At 41.0% G+C, this 18583-nt stretch overlaps 1 protein-coding gene across 2 annotated transcripts in view; it reads right to left on the reverse strand.

The window, feature by feature from the left end:
* The window catches only part of atp11b (ATPase phospholipid transporting 11B), a 50607-nt gene that overhangs the window by 2254 nt on the left and 29770 nt on the right, over window positions 1-18583 (reverse strand). The window contains exons 23-29 of one of the 2 annotated variants that reach the window (XM_085387657.1): window positions 18101-18160; window positions 17465-17592; window positions 17016-17154; window positions 15580-15645; window positions 14799-14902; window positions 11953-12118; window positions 4434-4721 (exon numbers count right to left, since the gene is read on the reverse strand). In XM_085387657.1, coding sequence (XP_085243783.1) covers window positions 4452-4721; window positions 11953-12118; window positions 14799-14902; window positions 15580-15645; window positions 17016-17154; window positions 17465-17592; window positions 18101-18160 — 933 coding nt within the window. In that variant the 3' untranslated portion in view covers window positions 4434-4451. The remainder of the gene's footprint in view (window positions 1-4433; window positions 4722-11952; window positions 12119-14798; window positions 14903-15579; window positions 15646-17015; window positions 17155-17464; window positions 17593-18100; window positions 18161-18583) is intronic. The other variant, XM_085387658.1, reaches the window with a different exon arrangement.

Genomic DNA, 18583 nt, shown 5'->3' on the forward strand with positions numbered 1-18583 from the left:
CTGTAGCTTTTTACACTATGAAGAGGCGGGGCTCATGAAAAACAAGGTGATGTCACCCATTACTTGTGCCATTTAGAGCGATATTTACTTTAGGATGTTTGTGGTGGGAGCAAACAGCCAATCAAGTACACGTCAGTGTTTGCACCCTTATTGGAGTATTTGCCAATCATCATATCGTGGCTCTCCCATCGAGATTCCAGTGCTGGGAATTGGGGTGATCACTCACAAAGAATAACACCCATGTGGATACGCACCATCAGTCAGTTTTAAAGATGGCACGATCCTGGCTGGAACTGAATTAGATACCAGAATAAAATGCCAAGCCTGACACTCAACATTACAACTAGGGTTCTTCATACAGGTTCATACAGTAGATGTGCTTCTTCTAACAATTGCCTCCAGAAATGTGTTTAAGACAGGTTTAGCTGTTTTCTCCACCTGTGTTTTCCCTTTGAGGAGCTGGGGAGAGACTTGAGCTACTCAACTCATGAGTAGAATCATAAAGAGAAATAAAATTATGAACAAGCATCAGAAACATTCTTTCATTATTTATCAGCTTCAAAATAATCATCAGCATCTGATATCCTGCCTATTAAATATACAACAGCAGGGTGGATTTGCTAGTCTTTAGTACTGAACACAAACACATACAGTGCATAATGTTATATGACATGACTGAGATACAGCCAATTCCCTATTATTAGCTTGGTGAGCTGAGACTCCTTTGGAAATATCTAACAAACAAATCTTCCATACAGTCTCATCCATTTGGTTTATGTGGGACCAGAAAAACATGAACACAGCAAACACTGTTTGAAACGCCTTTAAGTCACAACACACCAACCTCCAATGTGCTGACTCACATCAAAGCTGAACCAGAGTTCACGATCAGAGCTTCCGCCTCAAAGCTCGAGCGAGTAACAGAGAGACCACAGCTCAGCATCCACTGACGTCAAACAGCACCTCCAAGCCTGGCTACCACATCTGAACCTCACATGACGGAACGAGTGACGTCTGAAACGTGTGGACAGCTTTTACAAAAATCAACTGTTTTATGTTTTATGCTGCATCTCTCACCTAACACCCCCCCCAAAAGATGTCAGTAGGTCTACTACTCAAAGTATATCTCTCAACCTTTAGTCTAACACCAACATGAAGACAACTGTTTTTATACCTGCTAAACAGAAGAAAAGAAACTACAGGGGCACCCAGGGACTTTAAATAGACTCATGACTCAAATGGTTTGACTGGGGGCGCTCTCACATGCTGTCACATGCTCAGCTGTCTACTCACAGGCGGGGGGGGGGGGGGGGGGGGGTTATAGTGAAGCATCTCAGTACTAAAAACCATCGTTGCTCCCTGGGTTACGATGAACTATGTTAACACCTAAAACTGTTTTTTGGGGGGGGTTATAAGACGGTGGCAGCGTGAACCCAAGAAGAGGAAAAGAACAAGCAGATTTCTGACAAGACGGCTCACAGGGGACGGTAACAGTACATGAATAATTAATCTGGAAGGTCCAACAACATTATGCAGATTTCAGACACGGAAGGACAAAGACGCACACAGTGAGGACAGAAAAACTGTGTGTGTGTGTGTGTGTGTGTGTGTGTGTGTGTGTGTGTGTGGGGGCAGGCACAGATAGATACATACATGATTATATTGTTTACAAAATACCAAAGGCAACAGCAGCCCCCATGCAACAAGATACACTGGGCATTCATGTTTTTGTTCCTGTAGGGACGATAACTCCACCCAACTGGAACACCATGGGATTTAAAACGAGCACGCCTTCAATCATGGCCTCTTCTCAGAAGCATAATAAGGCTTCAGGATCCGATAGAAAAAGATTGGAGGACGTAGCAGGGAAAAGAGAAAAAAACCCCACCTCAAAACTGAGACTGAGACTACACATCCCAGCAGCCCCTCTGGTGTCCTAAGCAGTCTTTTTCTGTTTAGGAAGTCTTTTTTGTTATAAAACCTGCATTTTTCCCCTAAAACTTCCAGAAAAAAATCCAAATCCACAAATCCAAAAACAAAAAATTTCTGCTTTGTCACTAAAATATTTAACCTTGGCCAGCAACAGGCCAAGTACAGCAGCCAACTGTAACTGGGCTTCCAATAAATATGAGATAAATGCGTCATGTATTATATAAGTACTACATATGCTTGCTATATGTCCCTTCCAGTCATTAAGTATAGAATATAGGAATGGGTGGATATATTCCATTTCCTCTATGGCAGTATCCTAGCATTAAGGCCAAATATTAGCTGGCTCTCACTACCTGTTTAGGCGTTCTTTGCAGTTTCCTGCTTTTTGCCATCACACCCAAAAGGTGAAGAAGAGCGAGAAGAGGAACGTCTAGGTTAGGGAGGAAAATAAACTTGCAGAATCACCTACGAGTTTGTTACTCCACTTTGTTTTTTTGTATTTACAGTATGAAGCACAGCTAGGCAAAGCATTTTCTAGATGTTCATTATTTATTCTTTGGCGAGAACAAACTGGCAGCCATGTCCTTACTTGGAAGAATACGACTGATTGGTTTGTGCCAAGGTCAGAAAACAAAAATCAATCATTCCCACAGGAAGAAATTCATCTAAATTGAATCATGCATTTAGTGGCAGTTTCTCCCTGAAGCAAAGGGGCTTCAGCAAAATGACCCTGACATCAGATCTGCTAAAACATTTCATGGTAGAAACCCCCCCCCCACGGCTGAGGGAATAATGAAGGGTATAAATATTAAAGCATGGGACCCAATTTATCATCTCACCAGCTGAAGCAAAGTCTAACGTGATCATCTGATGCCAAACCAGAGGTTATTGATTGAAAGATGTAACTGCAGCCAGGAACAATGTCTCTACTAGAGGGCCCGGTGGCGCCAGTGTCCGGCAGCCTCGCCTCTGTCAGTGCGCCCCAGGGTGGCTGTGGCTACAATGTAGCTTGCCATCACCAGTGTGTGAATGTGTGTGTGAATGGGTGGATGACTGGATGTGTAAAGCGCTTTGGGGTCCTTAGGGACTAGTAAAGCGCTATACAAATACAGGCCATTTACTATGAGAATGTTCAAAGAGATTAAAAACAACTTCTTCACATAAGACGTTGTCATTTATTAGTCCCCATGCGGGCTACGGGGAGACCCCTGAATCCCTTATTTGCCCTGCATGCTGTCGTGACCTTTACACACACACACACACACACACACACACACACACACACACACACACACACACACACACACACACGCTCACACCTTTTAACTCAGTGCGATCAATACTGAGGGTCCCAAGCTGTTTAAACAAATAATGACCGCTCAGCAGAGAGGGCTGATCAGTCGATAAATCGATGACCCCACAGAGTCGCCAGGGTTCGGGTGAAAAGACACAACAGAAGTGAAACTGCAGATTGGGCAGTCCGATAAACTGAAGTTGTTAAAGCTGAAACCCCCCAAAAAACAAACAAACAAAGAGATAATCAAACTGTTTCCGTTTCATCATCCTTTTGTCACAAAGTGGACTTGCAGCTTTGAAGAAATCTGCATAATCAAATGCTCATTTTCTGCTGTAAACTGGAATATTTCATTTTCTCTCTGCAGCAAAGACCTCGCATTGCAGTTACTGTTCAATCTCATTGCTTCGGCTTCCCACTTAAATGTTTTTGACAGCTTATCAGTCCCAGAAATATCTAAATCCACATTATTATTTGGACAAGTTAACCATTGTCTGTGGAGTAGCTTTCCAATGAAAAATAGGGCCTGTTAGTGAATACAAGGCTAACAAACAGACTTTAATACAGTGCTCGGGTTATCTGTTAAAGCGCATTGCAAAATTCCTTGAAACCTTAGTTATTCCTTGGTTATTAATCAGACTCACTGCCAGGTGATTTTTGGAGAATATTTTGGAAAGGGTGACAGACAAGACAAACAGATCATAGCATGTTGTTAGGACACAGACACATGGGTTAACATACAGACAGACAAACCCTTAAGTGTGGGTTACACAAGACAGACCCGCTGGACACCGGTATATCGTGTATTAATAAATAATACTGTAACCCAGATTCTCCCTGTTAGTCTGCCAAACATTCACACCTGCATGCTTTGTAAGACAGCACAGCCATCAGAATCACCCTGTGGTTTTGGTTCTATGGAGTACTGATGCATTTCTGTGGATATGACATTAAGCACACCCTTCTGTCTGGTTAATCAGAATGTTCAGACTCCAGACTCCCAACACAGACTTTGATGGAAATGAGAAACTCATAGTAGTGCAGTCCATGATGGCTTGATCCACATATGTTCAGCCTCTAACTCCTTCTTTTGGCTGCTGTCCCAAAGTCCTGCAAAGATTCAGCCTAAAACCAGCCTCTAGGAACACCTGGAGCCCAGCTTCCCCACCACGAAGTTCAAATTACTATAAATCTGAACAAGACTTACAGTTGACCTGCAGTCACATTATGGGCTACAACGGTCGGGACTGAAGCCCAGATTTCTGACACCAAGAGGTGCCGAGGGTTCGTCATTCAAAATCACGTTTTCTCGATGTCGTAGTCTTCCCCACCTGTTGTTGCGGCTGGATGTGTGGCAATTGTTGGCGCTGGCCTTGCAGCGTCCAGTCATTTGCTCCAGGAGGCGGGCCAGGCGGGTACAGCCGCTCTGCCCCTGTTGGTAGCAGCACAGGGATTCCATGCAGCTGAGGTTCTGCACCTGGGAGGCTGGTAGAGACTGGAGGGAAGGCAAAAAGTGGAAGAAGCGCAGAAACAGAGGGAGAGAAAGTGAATAAAACAAAAATGAAAAGGTGGCACAGAATGAAATCACAGAAAATTAAGGAGAGAAAAAACAACAAAAAAAAACAAGATTTGAGTGGAGAAAGAGAAGAAAACAAAGAAAGATCAAAACCAAAACAATTCAGGGTGACTGGTATGAAAAGAGTGACTGGAGGATGATGTTTTGCATGCTGTCACAGCAACAGTGATGTACAAGGGAAAACATTCAAAACATGCTACATCAGGGATTGAAATGTGGTAAATAAATACTTAAAAACAAAACAAAATCCTATGAGAAAAAACATATGTTTGTAGTTAAACTTAAGAATGATCTGCTGTATAATTTTTGGGCAACGTTAAACCAGATCAAGTGTCTTCGGCCTTGTGCCAAAACCAAATATCAAATGCTAAATACATAAAGTTCCTGCAGTGGTTCTATTCTAGGTTCCTGATAGTAGCTGGGCATTACACAAGATAGGCTGTGTAGCATCTGCAGCAAATGAAGACCACCCAAAGCTATTCTTTTCCTCCTTGTGCACCTCAGCAGAGGATTTTTGTTCACAGAGCAGAAGCTGTGGCATTAGACTACGACTACAAAACAAACCTTCAAGGAAAGATGACTTTTTGTTCCAGAGCCTCGAAAACTCAACGCAGGTCTTTCTGCTAGGCTGTCGCATCTGTGATGGATCACTTAGCATCAACATAAACATTTAACATAAACTAACCATAAGCCCATTTTCTCTACTTCCTTATGCTCAGGCTGGCTCTCTATTAAGTGGACTTTTTTTTGCAAGACTACATGTTTTGGGATTATTTAAAAAACAAACAAACAAAACTTTTTTAAAACTAGATTGCTCAGTGAGCCAGTGGTGCACTCGTAGATAAAGCTAAATTAAATGAGAAACCTGTCTGCTGACCTAAGGAAGCACCTGGCAGTAGGTGATGCAGTAGAGACAACGAGGAAAAAGTGACAGTGGTGTAGAGTTGCACTTATTCAGCTGGCATTGTGTTCCCTACTACTACCTCTCAAGTGTAGGTCCCATTTATTACTGTGTATTACATGAACATAATTCATAAATCTACTATGCTAATAGTATTGAGGAAAAAAGGTTTTGATTGTTTTGAAGGTCCAGTAACACACAGGTACAGTTTGATACTGTGTCATAGTACAGAATCAGAAAGTTGAGATATCGCCAAAGTTGGCTTTTGTACAAAACGGTTTCTAAACGCGGTCATTTCACGATGTCCCCTCTAATGTGGTAATGCTGACAGTCATTTGTGTCTGGGTAAGTGACCCGTGGATTCCAGTGTGCTTTCACTTATGGATGTTGTGCTTTTCTGCAGCTGAAACTGGAGACATGCTAGGCATGAATCCAAACTTCTGCTTCCTCGCTGGAGACAGCAAAACAAAGACAGGTCACGGTGAATATGAATTACTCTGACACTGTCAGGTGCTCCAAGGTTATACTATAAATGTCTGGTTTTTAGACTCAGGTTCTATTGTACAGCGTTTTGTCTATTGAAAAAAAGAAAAGAAAAGCTGGGGCTGTTGAAAACAGGAAAAGAAGCACAACCACAGCTGTAGCTATGAACATTACACACCTTATTCTACTGATTATCTGTTGGAGAAATATCCTTTCTAAGTAGACAGCACCATATGAGTCTGTCTTTAGATTAACTAACAATAATGATTTTGCTTACTCAAACAAATGAACCCCTGCATCAACCTGTGGAGAACCAATGAGTCATCACAGAGCCTGTAAATACAAAGAGCCAAATTCAGCACTGCAGTGTTTTCAACCAACTCTTGGGTTTTATTATTTATTTTTTAACCTCTAAAGAAAGAGGCAGTCACATAATTCAGAGATCAAAAGAAGACCAGACTGTAAGATTAATAATTCTCATGTAAACCTTTTGAAAAATGAATGCTAGAGCTGAAGGCTTTGCCATTAAAATAGCCAAGGCCTCAGTGACAGCTGTATGGTTGACGTCATCCTCTGGCTGACTTACCACAATATTAATTACAGCTTTCAACTACGTTCTTGCTTTCTGTCCTGTTACTGAGCACAGCATTTTGCTGCTTTAAAGAGAAACAAGAAAGTGCACGTCAATCTGCGTGATAGAATAATCTTGTTTTCTAGCACTCACAAAAATAACTCACAGAAACAAAAACTATTAAATTATGGAACTAATGGGGGAAAAAGATATTTAAAGTCATAATTGAAAAGGAAGTAAAGGTGATGTAAAACCCTTACAAGCAAGCAAAGATATATCACTGTGTATGAGATGAAAACATGGCAAAGACAAAGTCAGCATGCCAACAGCATTCTCTCTGCGTCTAAACTCTGAACCCATACCTGATCAGAAACCAGTGAGGGGTGAATTGAGACCAGGTTGGGAAAAGGATGAGTAAAAAAAATCATGGTTGGGTAAGGGGAGGACAGGGTCAGTCGCATCTGGCCAGGGAAGGACTGTGTTATTCACTGACAGGTAAGGGAAGGATGAAGTTAATTGTGACTGGCTGGGAAAGCATGGGGTCACTCGTATACAACGTGGGACAGACACAAAGACAAACAGGAATCTTATTTGAGTAACGAGTTAAAAGGCTGTGTGGGAGCAGCTGTGACAAACAGTTATGGGTTAATGATCAAGGGCTGCAGGTTGTGCAACTGAGTGCAGCTATGAAAGGGTGCACAGGGTTGGTTGGTCTTCAGGTGAAGACGATGCCCAGGCAGTGATTGTACAAGGAGGGGGGCAGATGGAAGTGAAGTACATGTACGGTACTACCTAAGGGAGCATGAGTCTGGGCCGGGGGCAGCAGGGGGAGGATAAGCAGCTAGCAGGTGCCAATTGTCCTCCCCTGGGCTCCGCTGGGCTTTAACAGGGTCATATTCTGGGCCGACTGAACCCTCACCCTCTTCCATCTGAAGGACACAAGATGCTTACAGTGAGCCCCACTAGCTAGTCATACAGTCAACCTTGCGGACGGTTGGCTGAACACTAAAAAAGCAAACCAGGTGCACTGCAAAACACATCCTTCTTAGCAGTTTCATCTCATGTTCAATCTTTAGGTGTTTATTGAAACAAAACGATTTGGATGATTGGATCAAATAATTGCTACCTTTTATTAATTGTGCAATTTTTCTAAATGTATCAAATATTTGTTCTTATTTTGATTTACATGCAGATCAGCTTTTGTCTCGTACAGCTGGAAAACAATTTGAGGTACAGTGGATATGTTTTCCAGTGCTGCTTATTTACTAACTGGAGGATTCATTAGTCAGCAAGCAAGCGATCATTTGGTCAAGAGCCAGTCCAGGCTGCACTATAGGGGGCCAGTTAATTGGGGGAATTTCTGACCTTCACTCTACAGTGTACTCGAATACATTTCTTCATACCGAGAGGCCAAATCAACGCCGCTCCTTCTTAAAGCCCTTCACAAGTGACCTTCTCGACAAAGCAGAAGAGCTGACAAGTCCAGCTGCTTCCTGCTTTTTGCTCAAAGTCCCCTGCTGCACATTTAAATCACAATTTAATTAGGACTGCGAGATAATCAGAAATCACTAGTTGAGAATAAGTGAAATAAGTCTTTTAGAAAATGTAAAGGGCTTTGATGAGGGCACTAGTGGAGGGCTTCATTTCCTACAAAAGTTAAAGACAACTAAGCACAGTGGCTAGACGGCCAGTGCGCTCAAAAACGGCCGTGAAACTAGGCAACAAATGAGCAGAAAGAAGCTTCATTCATATGACAAGCATCTTGAGGGAAACAGAGATAGAAGCACATCTATTAGAATCCAAAGCAATTAACCTGCTGCTGAATCTATCAGAGCTGCAGAGTAGGCAAACAACAGTAAACCCTAGAGAGCCCTCTGGGTTCTTTTACGATTACCTCTATCTAATCGAATTAAGAAAAAAAAAAGGAAACTGAATAGTTCCAGAATTATCTCAGCAGAGCTGAACATACTGCATTATGCAGCACATTAACATGAATATACCATTAAGATTTTGAACGCAGAAAATCAACAAATCGCTCAGACTGAGTGAATCTGTTTTGCATAATGTGCTCTGTACCCTCACCTGTGCTCTCCAAATCAATAGCTGGTTTCTGCTCATTTAGTTTCTGAGATGAGACCAGCTTTATCTACATACAAGCAGCCCGAAACACATTCAGACGGTAGTTTATTAGGTACGCCTAGCTAAAACTTGTAACGAGAGAGGCAATAAACCCTACTGTCATAGAGGGCACATTTAGTTGCTGTTACAACAGTTTCAGATAACTGATTCAACTTTACTGTAACTTACAGGCTTTTTGTCAGTGAGGACAAAAAGCAACTTGCAACCCAATCTATCTGCCCCACTAACTACATCCTGCAGATTCAGTTTACTTTGATAGTGTATAAACCAGCGACTAAGTGTGCTATAAACTAGCATGAACAGTAAATCCAGCCCACTGTTTTTATAAGTGACATTTCCTCCCACCCACCTTGGAACCATACAAATTAGCAAGCTATAAAAACATGCAGAAGCAAAACAAATTCATGATCCTTGCTCATAACAAAAGTAATAATAGCAAAACTAAATATGACCTCTGTATCAACCAAAGATTTGCTCACCTTGGACAGTTAAAAAGAATAAAAAACTCCCCATTTGCTCATGTTCACTCATTAAGAGAGAACCACCCTAAATTTGGCTCTTTGGCCTTTGTGTTATCAAAGAGAGCTTATGCTATTGTTAGCATTTTCCTTACAGGTTTTTATCGTGACATCAACTACGAAAGAGCAAGATCTTCAATTCAATCAATGAAAAATACGTGAGACAACACAGGGTTTCATTCATAGCAACATGCTGCTGTACAAAACAGTCCAAACCAGTTCAAGAGTCTGTCATGCAGCTGTGGGAGTGGCAGTCTTGCCCTGAGGATCTGCCTAAAACCATGCAGGTGGATAACGCTGAGCTAAGGAGGGCGTTTCCGTGTCCTAGATTGAGTTGTTTTAGTTGAGCATACATCAAGATAGGTGACCATGCCATATAGATAAAAGTAGTGGATTGATGGGCTGCACCATGCATCTGATTCATGTGTCACTTTAACATGTGAGGGGCATTCCAGATTGTGCTCATGTGACAAGACCACTTGCTGATGGTCAAGAGGTAGGTTTGACCAGCTGCAGCGATAAAGAATGACGATCAGAGCCGCCTCCCCAACACATTTCCCCTTACGTTATGAGCGCTGAGGGAAAGAGTCAAGAGTCTACGAGCCCTCACAGGTGATTCGGCATTCATTCATTCTCTCCCCCATTCATTTATCCATTTGTACATGCAGTGGGTGGTGGGGTAATGACAGCGGCATGCTGTGACAGGCAGGAGTGGAAAGTGGTCTCAGAACACATTCTCTACATCCGTCTCTCACTGAAAATGCAACACATGCAGCGGCTGAAGTGCTTGAACCCGATTCTTCGACATGATCTCCAACCACACATTTATATCTTCTCTACATCCCAGTCACAGAGAATGCTGATTGGCTTGTGCAGGGCATGCAGTTACAGGCATGTAACAAAGGCTCCTACTCTAAAACTGACGGTACACAACGCTGCAGTTGTGGTACTGCCAGTGTTAGAAAAATGACCAAATAAAGTTGAGACCTGGGAAAAAGAACATTTGAGTTTTGTATGAATGATCTTACACAGGAGTGCTTATTCCATAAAGCAATACTTCTACTTTCTACGGACTTTTTGCAGTGTGCTGTGTACAGGATTTTAACTACTACGCTGTGTATTTTTGGCCAAACAGAATTAATGTGAAGAGAGGTGCACAGCATGCTTTGATTTCACTGTCAGGCCACGCCACATTATCAAAGAACAGCTCCCTAAAAAGGGTAAGAATTGATACGTTTTCAATTACAAAAGCAGGGCAGCAACTCGGTGTTAATAGCTGACAAATCATAGAAATATAGATTTATAAGTACAGATGGATCACAATACAAGTACACACACAGTACAAGAATATTGCATTTGAATAAGGCACTCCTTATAATATTCTGAATTTTGTTTTGGGTGTATTTTAAGTCCACGGCTGAGTCACTCAATTCCTCTACCTAATTTTGCCCAGCTGGCTCTTGGCTCTGGACAAAGGCTGCAGAGCGATGAAGTCATCACCTATCGCCACACGGTTGGAATACATCTACACCAGGAGAGTGCACACAGAGGATAGGATGAAGACACACAGAAAGGTTAAAAATCAAAGTCTCTCTCTCTCTCACAGACACACACACACTACCACAAACCCACTCGCAGAATCGCACACACAGACAAAACAGGACAAAGGTTAGAGCAGAAAATACTAACTCCATGTAGGACTGGACAAATTTCAAAGGAGAAGGGTCTAAACTAAAACATAAACAATCTCCAGCTGGACAAATCAATACAGCAACAGTGTGGGTCCTCTGAAAGGTGACCATGCACAGTGTGGAGCTGGTCTGCGTGTCTGTGATCAAAGGCGACTCATGCAATGTGTGTATAAACACCAAGTCCTTCTTGTGCTGCCAAGTTGATTACTTGTGACCACATAGGCTCATTTAAACAACACGATGGGCAGAACCTTTTCTCCTCCCTGCCTCTGTCACATTTTAACTTTGAGTGGCATTTTAGTTTATTTCTTCCCTCCAGGCTCTTTTCAAATAGCAGGAAATATAATTTCCCTTTGTGTGAAACAAGTAGGAATATGTATTAAATCTAACGCTTGACACACAAGTTTAACTACTGGAAAGCATTCGGCCCTTTTGCCAATTTTTTCATTCTGAGCCTGCAGGAAACCCCAAACCCACAGAAACTATTTTTAGACTTGTTTACATAGATCTGGTAATAAACTAACAATATCTGACTTATTCTCAAAGTCTGTTAACTACTTAAGAATACTGTCATCTCTCATTGGCTTTCACCCTTTTTAAAACGATTTCAATGTAAGTGAAAACAGAGAAGTGGGTGAAGTATTCTCAGTAACTACAGTAGAGTCCAAACAGCAAGTAGAACAAAAGAGCACTTAGGCAGCTGCTGTGAACCAGAGAAAGTACAGAGTTAGGCCAGCACTGGCTCACAGGCAACAACCTATAAATGTCTTACCATCTCACATTCATACTTTCCACTTTTTTTTTTTCTTTTTTATAATACTGCTCCTGCACCTCCTCCCCTCATTACCTGACTCTTCTGAGTGCTGGTGGGCTGCAGGTGTCTGTACAAGACCTTCTTCAACACATCAGGAAAGAGGCAAGTTATGACGATGATGATAATGGCGAACCAGGCTGAACCGCTGGACAGCAGCTGCACAAAGACGAAGTACATGTCCTGGGTGTGCAGGAATGGCCTGAGGGGGCAAGGGGAGAGGAAACAATGTCTATTTTATGCTTAGAAAACATCTACAAGCCAGTTTGTCCAAAAGCAACAGTAACATTTGGTTAGCCTTACAAAAAAAGAAAAAGAAAAAAAAGAATCATACAAAACAAAACAGCAACAGAGATGGGCAGCCAGCCTCAACTCTGCCCTGTTCACCATAAATTCAGGTTTTACTGGCAGTTGGAAGTCATGCTCTTAGAGTAATTTCATTATTTCCTGACACCAGAGTTTAATGACTGGTGCAGATGTCAGACTACAAATATCCATTATGGTCCAATATTATCAGCATGGCTCCTGCAAGTCTGTGAGTTCACTGGCCTGTGTAACGTGGTCGAGACTGATCTGTTCAACTCAGCAGACTACCAGAAAAAACAAAAACAAAGCAGTCGTGTGAGGTACGGCTGGGCCATATCATTCCGTTCACGGTAATACCAGTATAATGTTGGGCTACGACAAGAAAATTAAATATCGCGATAGAATATGGGTAAAACACGCATGCGCAGTGCCTTTGTTTTCATACGCACATGGTGAAAAAGGCACGGCGGCGACGGAGTATGACATGGGTGAAAGCGGATCGTTGAATGAAACTGATGAACCAGAACTGGTTTGTAAAAATGCTGCAACTTCAGTGGTGTGGAACTGGTTTAGCTTTCGTCCGTCAGATACACAACAAAGCACTATTTTTGGTAGAGCGTGCTAGCGGGCCGTCGTTATTACCATGTTGTTTGGAAAGTACAGCACACTTAAAATCAATCCTTTGATTTTTCTGAAAATCGACAGTGCCCCTTATAATCCCGCGGGCCTTATGTTTGAATTCTGGTTGTGTTTACCGACCTTGAAATGATTTTATGTCGTACACGGCGCTCGAAAATCTGTCAAATGTTTTAGTATGATTTTGCTAAGCTACGAACCCGCACCGCTTGATGGATTGTCTGAGCATTACGGCTATCATAGGCAGGAGCCTCGCGGAGTGATACGTACAGTGCTTCGACATAATATTACCGTGTTGTGTGTGTATAACCTCTTTTTAAGTTTTGTGGATATTATACATGGTTATGCTGAGGATATGTCGGCCAGTTTCCACTGGAAATGCCTTTTGGTTCAACTGTCAGCAAGGAATTTGCATTTGCACTGTAAAATTTTTATATAACTTTAATGCACATAAAAAACAGCTGCTTGTTTAAGTGAAAATACATTGATTTTTTTTTTGCACTAATAAAATTGTGGAGTTGTAAAGTATTTTGTCTAGTGTCAATTATATCGTTATCGCAAATTTTCAAATCTATATCGTGATAAATACTTTTGGTCATATCGCCCTGCTCTAGTGTGAGGTATAGTTTGACATCAGGGCTGGGCAATAAAACACTAAAATAGTCATTATGAAGTAATTTTTCCCTCAATAGAAATATGAGACAATGCTCAATATAAAGCCGATAGAACTCACTACATCCATGTTTTCACAGACAATACGAGAGGCCAGTGAGAATAGTACCCTGTCAAACCAATCATGGGGACGGACATGGTTGGAACACTGACATCAGTGTAGGAGGAGCCGCTGGCAGCAGCACATGTGCTAATGTTTGTGCTACTGCAGCGTTAGTGAACATGACAGCCATAAAAGGACAAGCTTATTATTCAAAAGAAGAATCTGAGGACTTTGCTAAAGCCTGATAAAGAAGCAGAGCAACATACATTGCAAAATGAGTTGAAAGCACGTTTCCACATAAATGCCACATAAGCACCTGAAGCAAGGACATGCTTACACCATGCACAGCTAACTGTTTACCTGCACAATGCAATACCTTATTGTAATCTGTATGATGCAAGTAAGCACAGTTGAAAATGTTGATTGAAGCTGCTGGTTCAACTAGCTGTAAACATTTCTCTCAGACAGCACTGTCCCAGCTACACAGGAGTGTAGAGAGATCTGCAAAGCTATCATACTTCACCACCTGATCGGATTTGTGGTCAAAAACAATGCATTTCAATCCTGTGCTTCTTGTGCTTTCTCAAACCATTTCTATTTATATATTTTAGAAAAACTTGACAGTTAGGCCTGCGACAGACTGACGACCTACACGTGGTGAACCCCATCTCTCGCACTACGGGAGCTAGAATAGCTCCCAGTCCCGCCCCCGCAACCCTGAATTGGATAAGTGAAAGGATGGACGGATGGATGGATTGTTGTCTTGAAGCATTAGCACACCACAATTGTGTGAATATATCACTTTAGTTTATGTTCTCTTTTTTATATTTGAAAGATTCCTGAATTTTTACTGATGATATATACAGAAAGCTTTGTTTATTTTTGGTGTTGTTCCCCCCAAAAACTGTTTGAATCTATATAAATCATCTTATTGGTCAGAATTAATATTTTAGATGACTGTAGACACACAGAATTACAGATCTGTATATTGTTCTATTTTTCTGTGTATTGTACATTTGTCATGCTCAGCTTCTAACAGAAAATAACATTTAAATGTTTAATATATATGAGAAAAAAAACCTGAAAAAAAAAGTGGTAAGAGCTTTTTTTTTTGTTCCTGTTGCCCAGACCTATTTGAGATAAACATACAGCACACAGGAAGTAACTGAGTTTAAAAGCATCACTTTCCAGAAGCAAAAAGAACTTGCCAAGAAGGTGTTCTTACCAGATGATGCCTCCATAGAAGAGAGAGAAGATGAAATAGAAGGCAATTGAGCCCCATGTCACAAAATGGTTCATCCACGTCCAAAAATGAGTCTCTAATGCAAGCTGACGTTACACACATACAGGAGGGGGAGGAAAAGAAAGATGGGTGTAAAACATGGATCCAGGGACAGGCAGTGCATCAATAAACTACAGCAATCTTCCTCCGTGCTATAAAGAGAGACCTTGAGGTGACACTGATAAATTATCTTCTCGAATTAATGGCCACTGACATCATCCTCATCACAACATCTTTCAACATATTTCATTAACGAGACTTTGACAATACAAATGTCTCCTTTTGAAACTGCATGTGTTTCTCAGCTTTCTGCTATGCAAACATCAGCCATCATCCTTAGAGGGCATTACATGAGAAAAGACTCAAACACTCAAAAATAAATTGCTGATGTACTTCAGTGTCAGCTTGTCAACTTATTATAAATTCCTACATGTAAGCAAAACTCCAGCTAAGCTGAAGATGTGTCACTGGATACTTCTTTCCCAGCCCTTGTTTACACTCACTGAATAACTTGGCTTCCTGCTGCTTTGTTCTCAGCAGGTAGCATACATACAAATCTGACTGGGAGAGTGCCTGCTATTATATGAACCCACCACTCATTACTCTGAAAGCTTCAAATGTAACCATGAGTGTCGTAAACATTACAAAACGTTCCAAACACAACTGCTTCTTCAGAAAGAGTACAGTGGTTTGTTGATAGGGTATAATATTTGATATCATTTACCTTTAACGTGACAGTGATGACCATGACAGTAAAGACCAGTGTTCCAAATGTCCAGTTCCCAAACATCTACAGAAACAGACATACAAGTACTTCAGTTAATAATAATAAACAGCATTACAATGTAGTTTGGCACTTCCTGAAAATGATTTCATGAGGAGGGGAAAACAGAAGCTTTGCATAAATGTACAGACTGTGTGTTCGCATCTGTATAAGGGACGTCGTTACCCTACTGCTCTTGTTCCCTTGGATCACTGACAAGCTTTAGTCTACACATGTGGTGCAAAGAGAGACAAGTTCACTATGACTGTAGCCTTGGTTAACAAGTTGTTTTGGCATCACGGTGCCCAAAATAAGACCTCGGCCTCCAACTGTGTGAGTACCATCAGTAGCTCCACTGTTCTACTTATAGGTTGAGAGCTGTGGGAGACATTGTTTTGTTGCCAGCCAGTTCAGGACCCTGCTGGTGTCCGAACATTGAGGGCTAATAGTGACACACAGGGGAGTAAACACCATTTCTGGACCTGTGATAGGAATACAGTTCAAGTTTGTGCTCGCTACTTTCAGAATTATGATTTAAACTAAAATCTTTTACAAACTCGGTCCCCTAACTGATATCTACCTACTTATAGAAAAATCTGACTAGATGTTAGTGAAGATGGTTTCTGCCTATGCAGCTACGCTTTGAAAAAGGCAGAAATTCTATTCTATTCTAATGGTCATCAAACTCAAAATATAATATATTGTAAAATACTGTATATACTCAAAAATCGCCATTAAGGGTACAGGAGAGGTAGGAAATGATTAAACCAAGCCATGTAACTCTACTATGAGTTGATTCAGCATATTTCAAGACACCACTAATGTAAATGCTATAGACTAGCCACTTAAATTCATGCTCTTGAATAGCATCATTACTAATAATTTAATATTTCACTTAAAAGAAAATCTTTCTGGGAGTTCTCTTATTAGCTCCCTAAGAAGACATGCATTCATCTGTAGAGCAGACTCTTACCAGCTGCCTGTTAGCTCGCAAGATCTGAAGACATGCACAGCATGAAGGCAAAAGGGAAAAGGCGTAATCAACAAAGGACAGAAGAAAAAGACAACCAAGAGAGTGCAGTAAAAGTGAGTGCTTTCGGAAATACCAAACTTCAGAAAGAAAGAAAGATGATGAGATATGCAGCAGGACAGAAAAGGGAAGATTTGTTATGCTCTTAAACAAAAAGAACGACAAAGAGACAGATAAGAAAAGTGCAAGATGAAGGGAAGACGTGAGTGCAAAAATACCAGCGGGTAAACAGTCCCGTTAATGTCCGCAACACAACAAGATGCAATCACGAATGGTTACTCTATAGTATCAGTTTGCTACTTTTCCCTTTTTTGCTCTGAACTAACATTTGACTGATATCAGCATCATAGAGCATGAAAACACATACCTGTCCATTGCCCATAAGTGTGGTGTCCTCTCCCATTAGTATGTAGGATCCAAAGAAGAAGACAAAGGCGTGACAGAAACCCAACACAGTCCAGTACAAGAAGGTCCGGAAAGAGAGCAGAGAGTTCTTGCTAATATCCCTGCAGAAAATAAATAAATAAAAGGTTTTTTTTAATCATAATCCTTAAGAGCATTCATAGGATCCAAGCAAAGTTGCATGTTTCACTGTGATGAATAAATAAATACATTGCAATTTAGCAGTTCTGAAAAATAAAATGATTTATGTAACAAGCAGCATCTAGATGCTAACAGCCAATTTAAAAACATTACATAAAATTCCAATTAACACACAAAAAAAAGAAACAGTGGGCCAACTGTCTATATAGATGATGACATAACAGAAAACAATATACAAAGTAGTGTTCACCTAGAGATGACATATAAGCTCACCTGTACAGGCCAGGTTTGTTCTGCAATACATGCGGATGGACCAGCTGTTCAAACAGACTGTACACAAGGATTGGCAGCGAGGTGAAGCAGATGTTGTACAGTGTCAGATAAACACTGTCGTACAGAGTCTAGGTTGGACAGAGACAGCATTTCACTCATCAATGACCCATTAACAAGAACTGATATCCACAACTTGTTCAACAGACCTTAAAGATATCAGGGAGCGAGGCGGAGCAGAGTTGGAGCAAAGCGGAAAAACAAATGAGTAGGAACACACACACTGTACTAGAAGATGAGGCAAGAGGATTATAATATGGCCTCCCAGTAAAAACTATAGTGTTACATGGTTAATAATATTTTGGGACTGGCTTCCAAAACCATGCTACATAAATAATTGAAAAGACAGAAATTCAATAGACTTCTGATTCTTAATTTTAAAGCCTATAAATAATAAGATCCATTTTCGTTTTTATTTAACACAGATTCACTACAAGAGACATCGAAAAAGAAAAAAAATCTATAAAAATGCACTCAATCTGATACCTAATAAGATACGCTGGTAAAGCGGAGCACAAAATTAGGACCAAAACACCACTGACATTAAAAAGACAAAGATACAGAGAGTGTGAGACTTACTTGTTGTGAAAACAAACAGAAGAACTGGTATAAAAACTGCGGCGTGATAAAACACACATTCTAGAAAAGACAGAGTGAAGGAAAGAAACATTAAAAATATTGCAGTGACAGGAGACACAACTGAACACGCTCTTAGTTATGCTACGGTCACACTAGGGGAAACAGTGGTTGGAGGCCATGGCACAAGCTAAATTATTGTGACTGTGTGCAGTGAACCTGTAGTCCCGTTGCCTTTGAGATGGTGTCTTTGAAGATGGGAACCAAGTCAGTGAGTAATTGTATCACGACAATGATAAAATGACAATAAAAGAGTCAGTCTGTTATCTGAATGGGGTTAAGTTGGCAATTACGTGCAATTACACAGCAAATAACTGGGATAAATCAGCAAAAATTGCAAATCTGTTGCCATCTATAGACACAGAATTCACATTTAGAGAACAACCAAATCTCCTGAACAGAAATGTAGAAGTTCTCCACAGATAA

The sequence above is a fragment of the Rhamphochromis longiceps genome, linkage group LG17, assembly GCF_057381845.1.
Source record: "Rhamphochromis longiceps isolate RC_006_pf linkage group LG17, R_longiceps_female_GT1.1, whole genome shotgun sequence".
In the NCBI taxonomy this organism is placed as follows: domain Eukaryota; kingdom Metazoa; phylum Chordata; class Actinopteri; order Cichliformes; family Cichlidae; genus Rhamphochromis; species Rhamphochromis longiceps.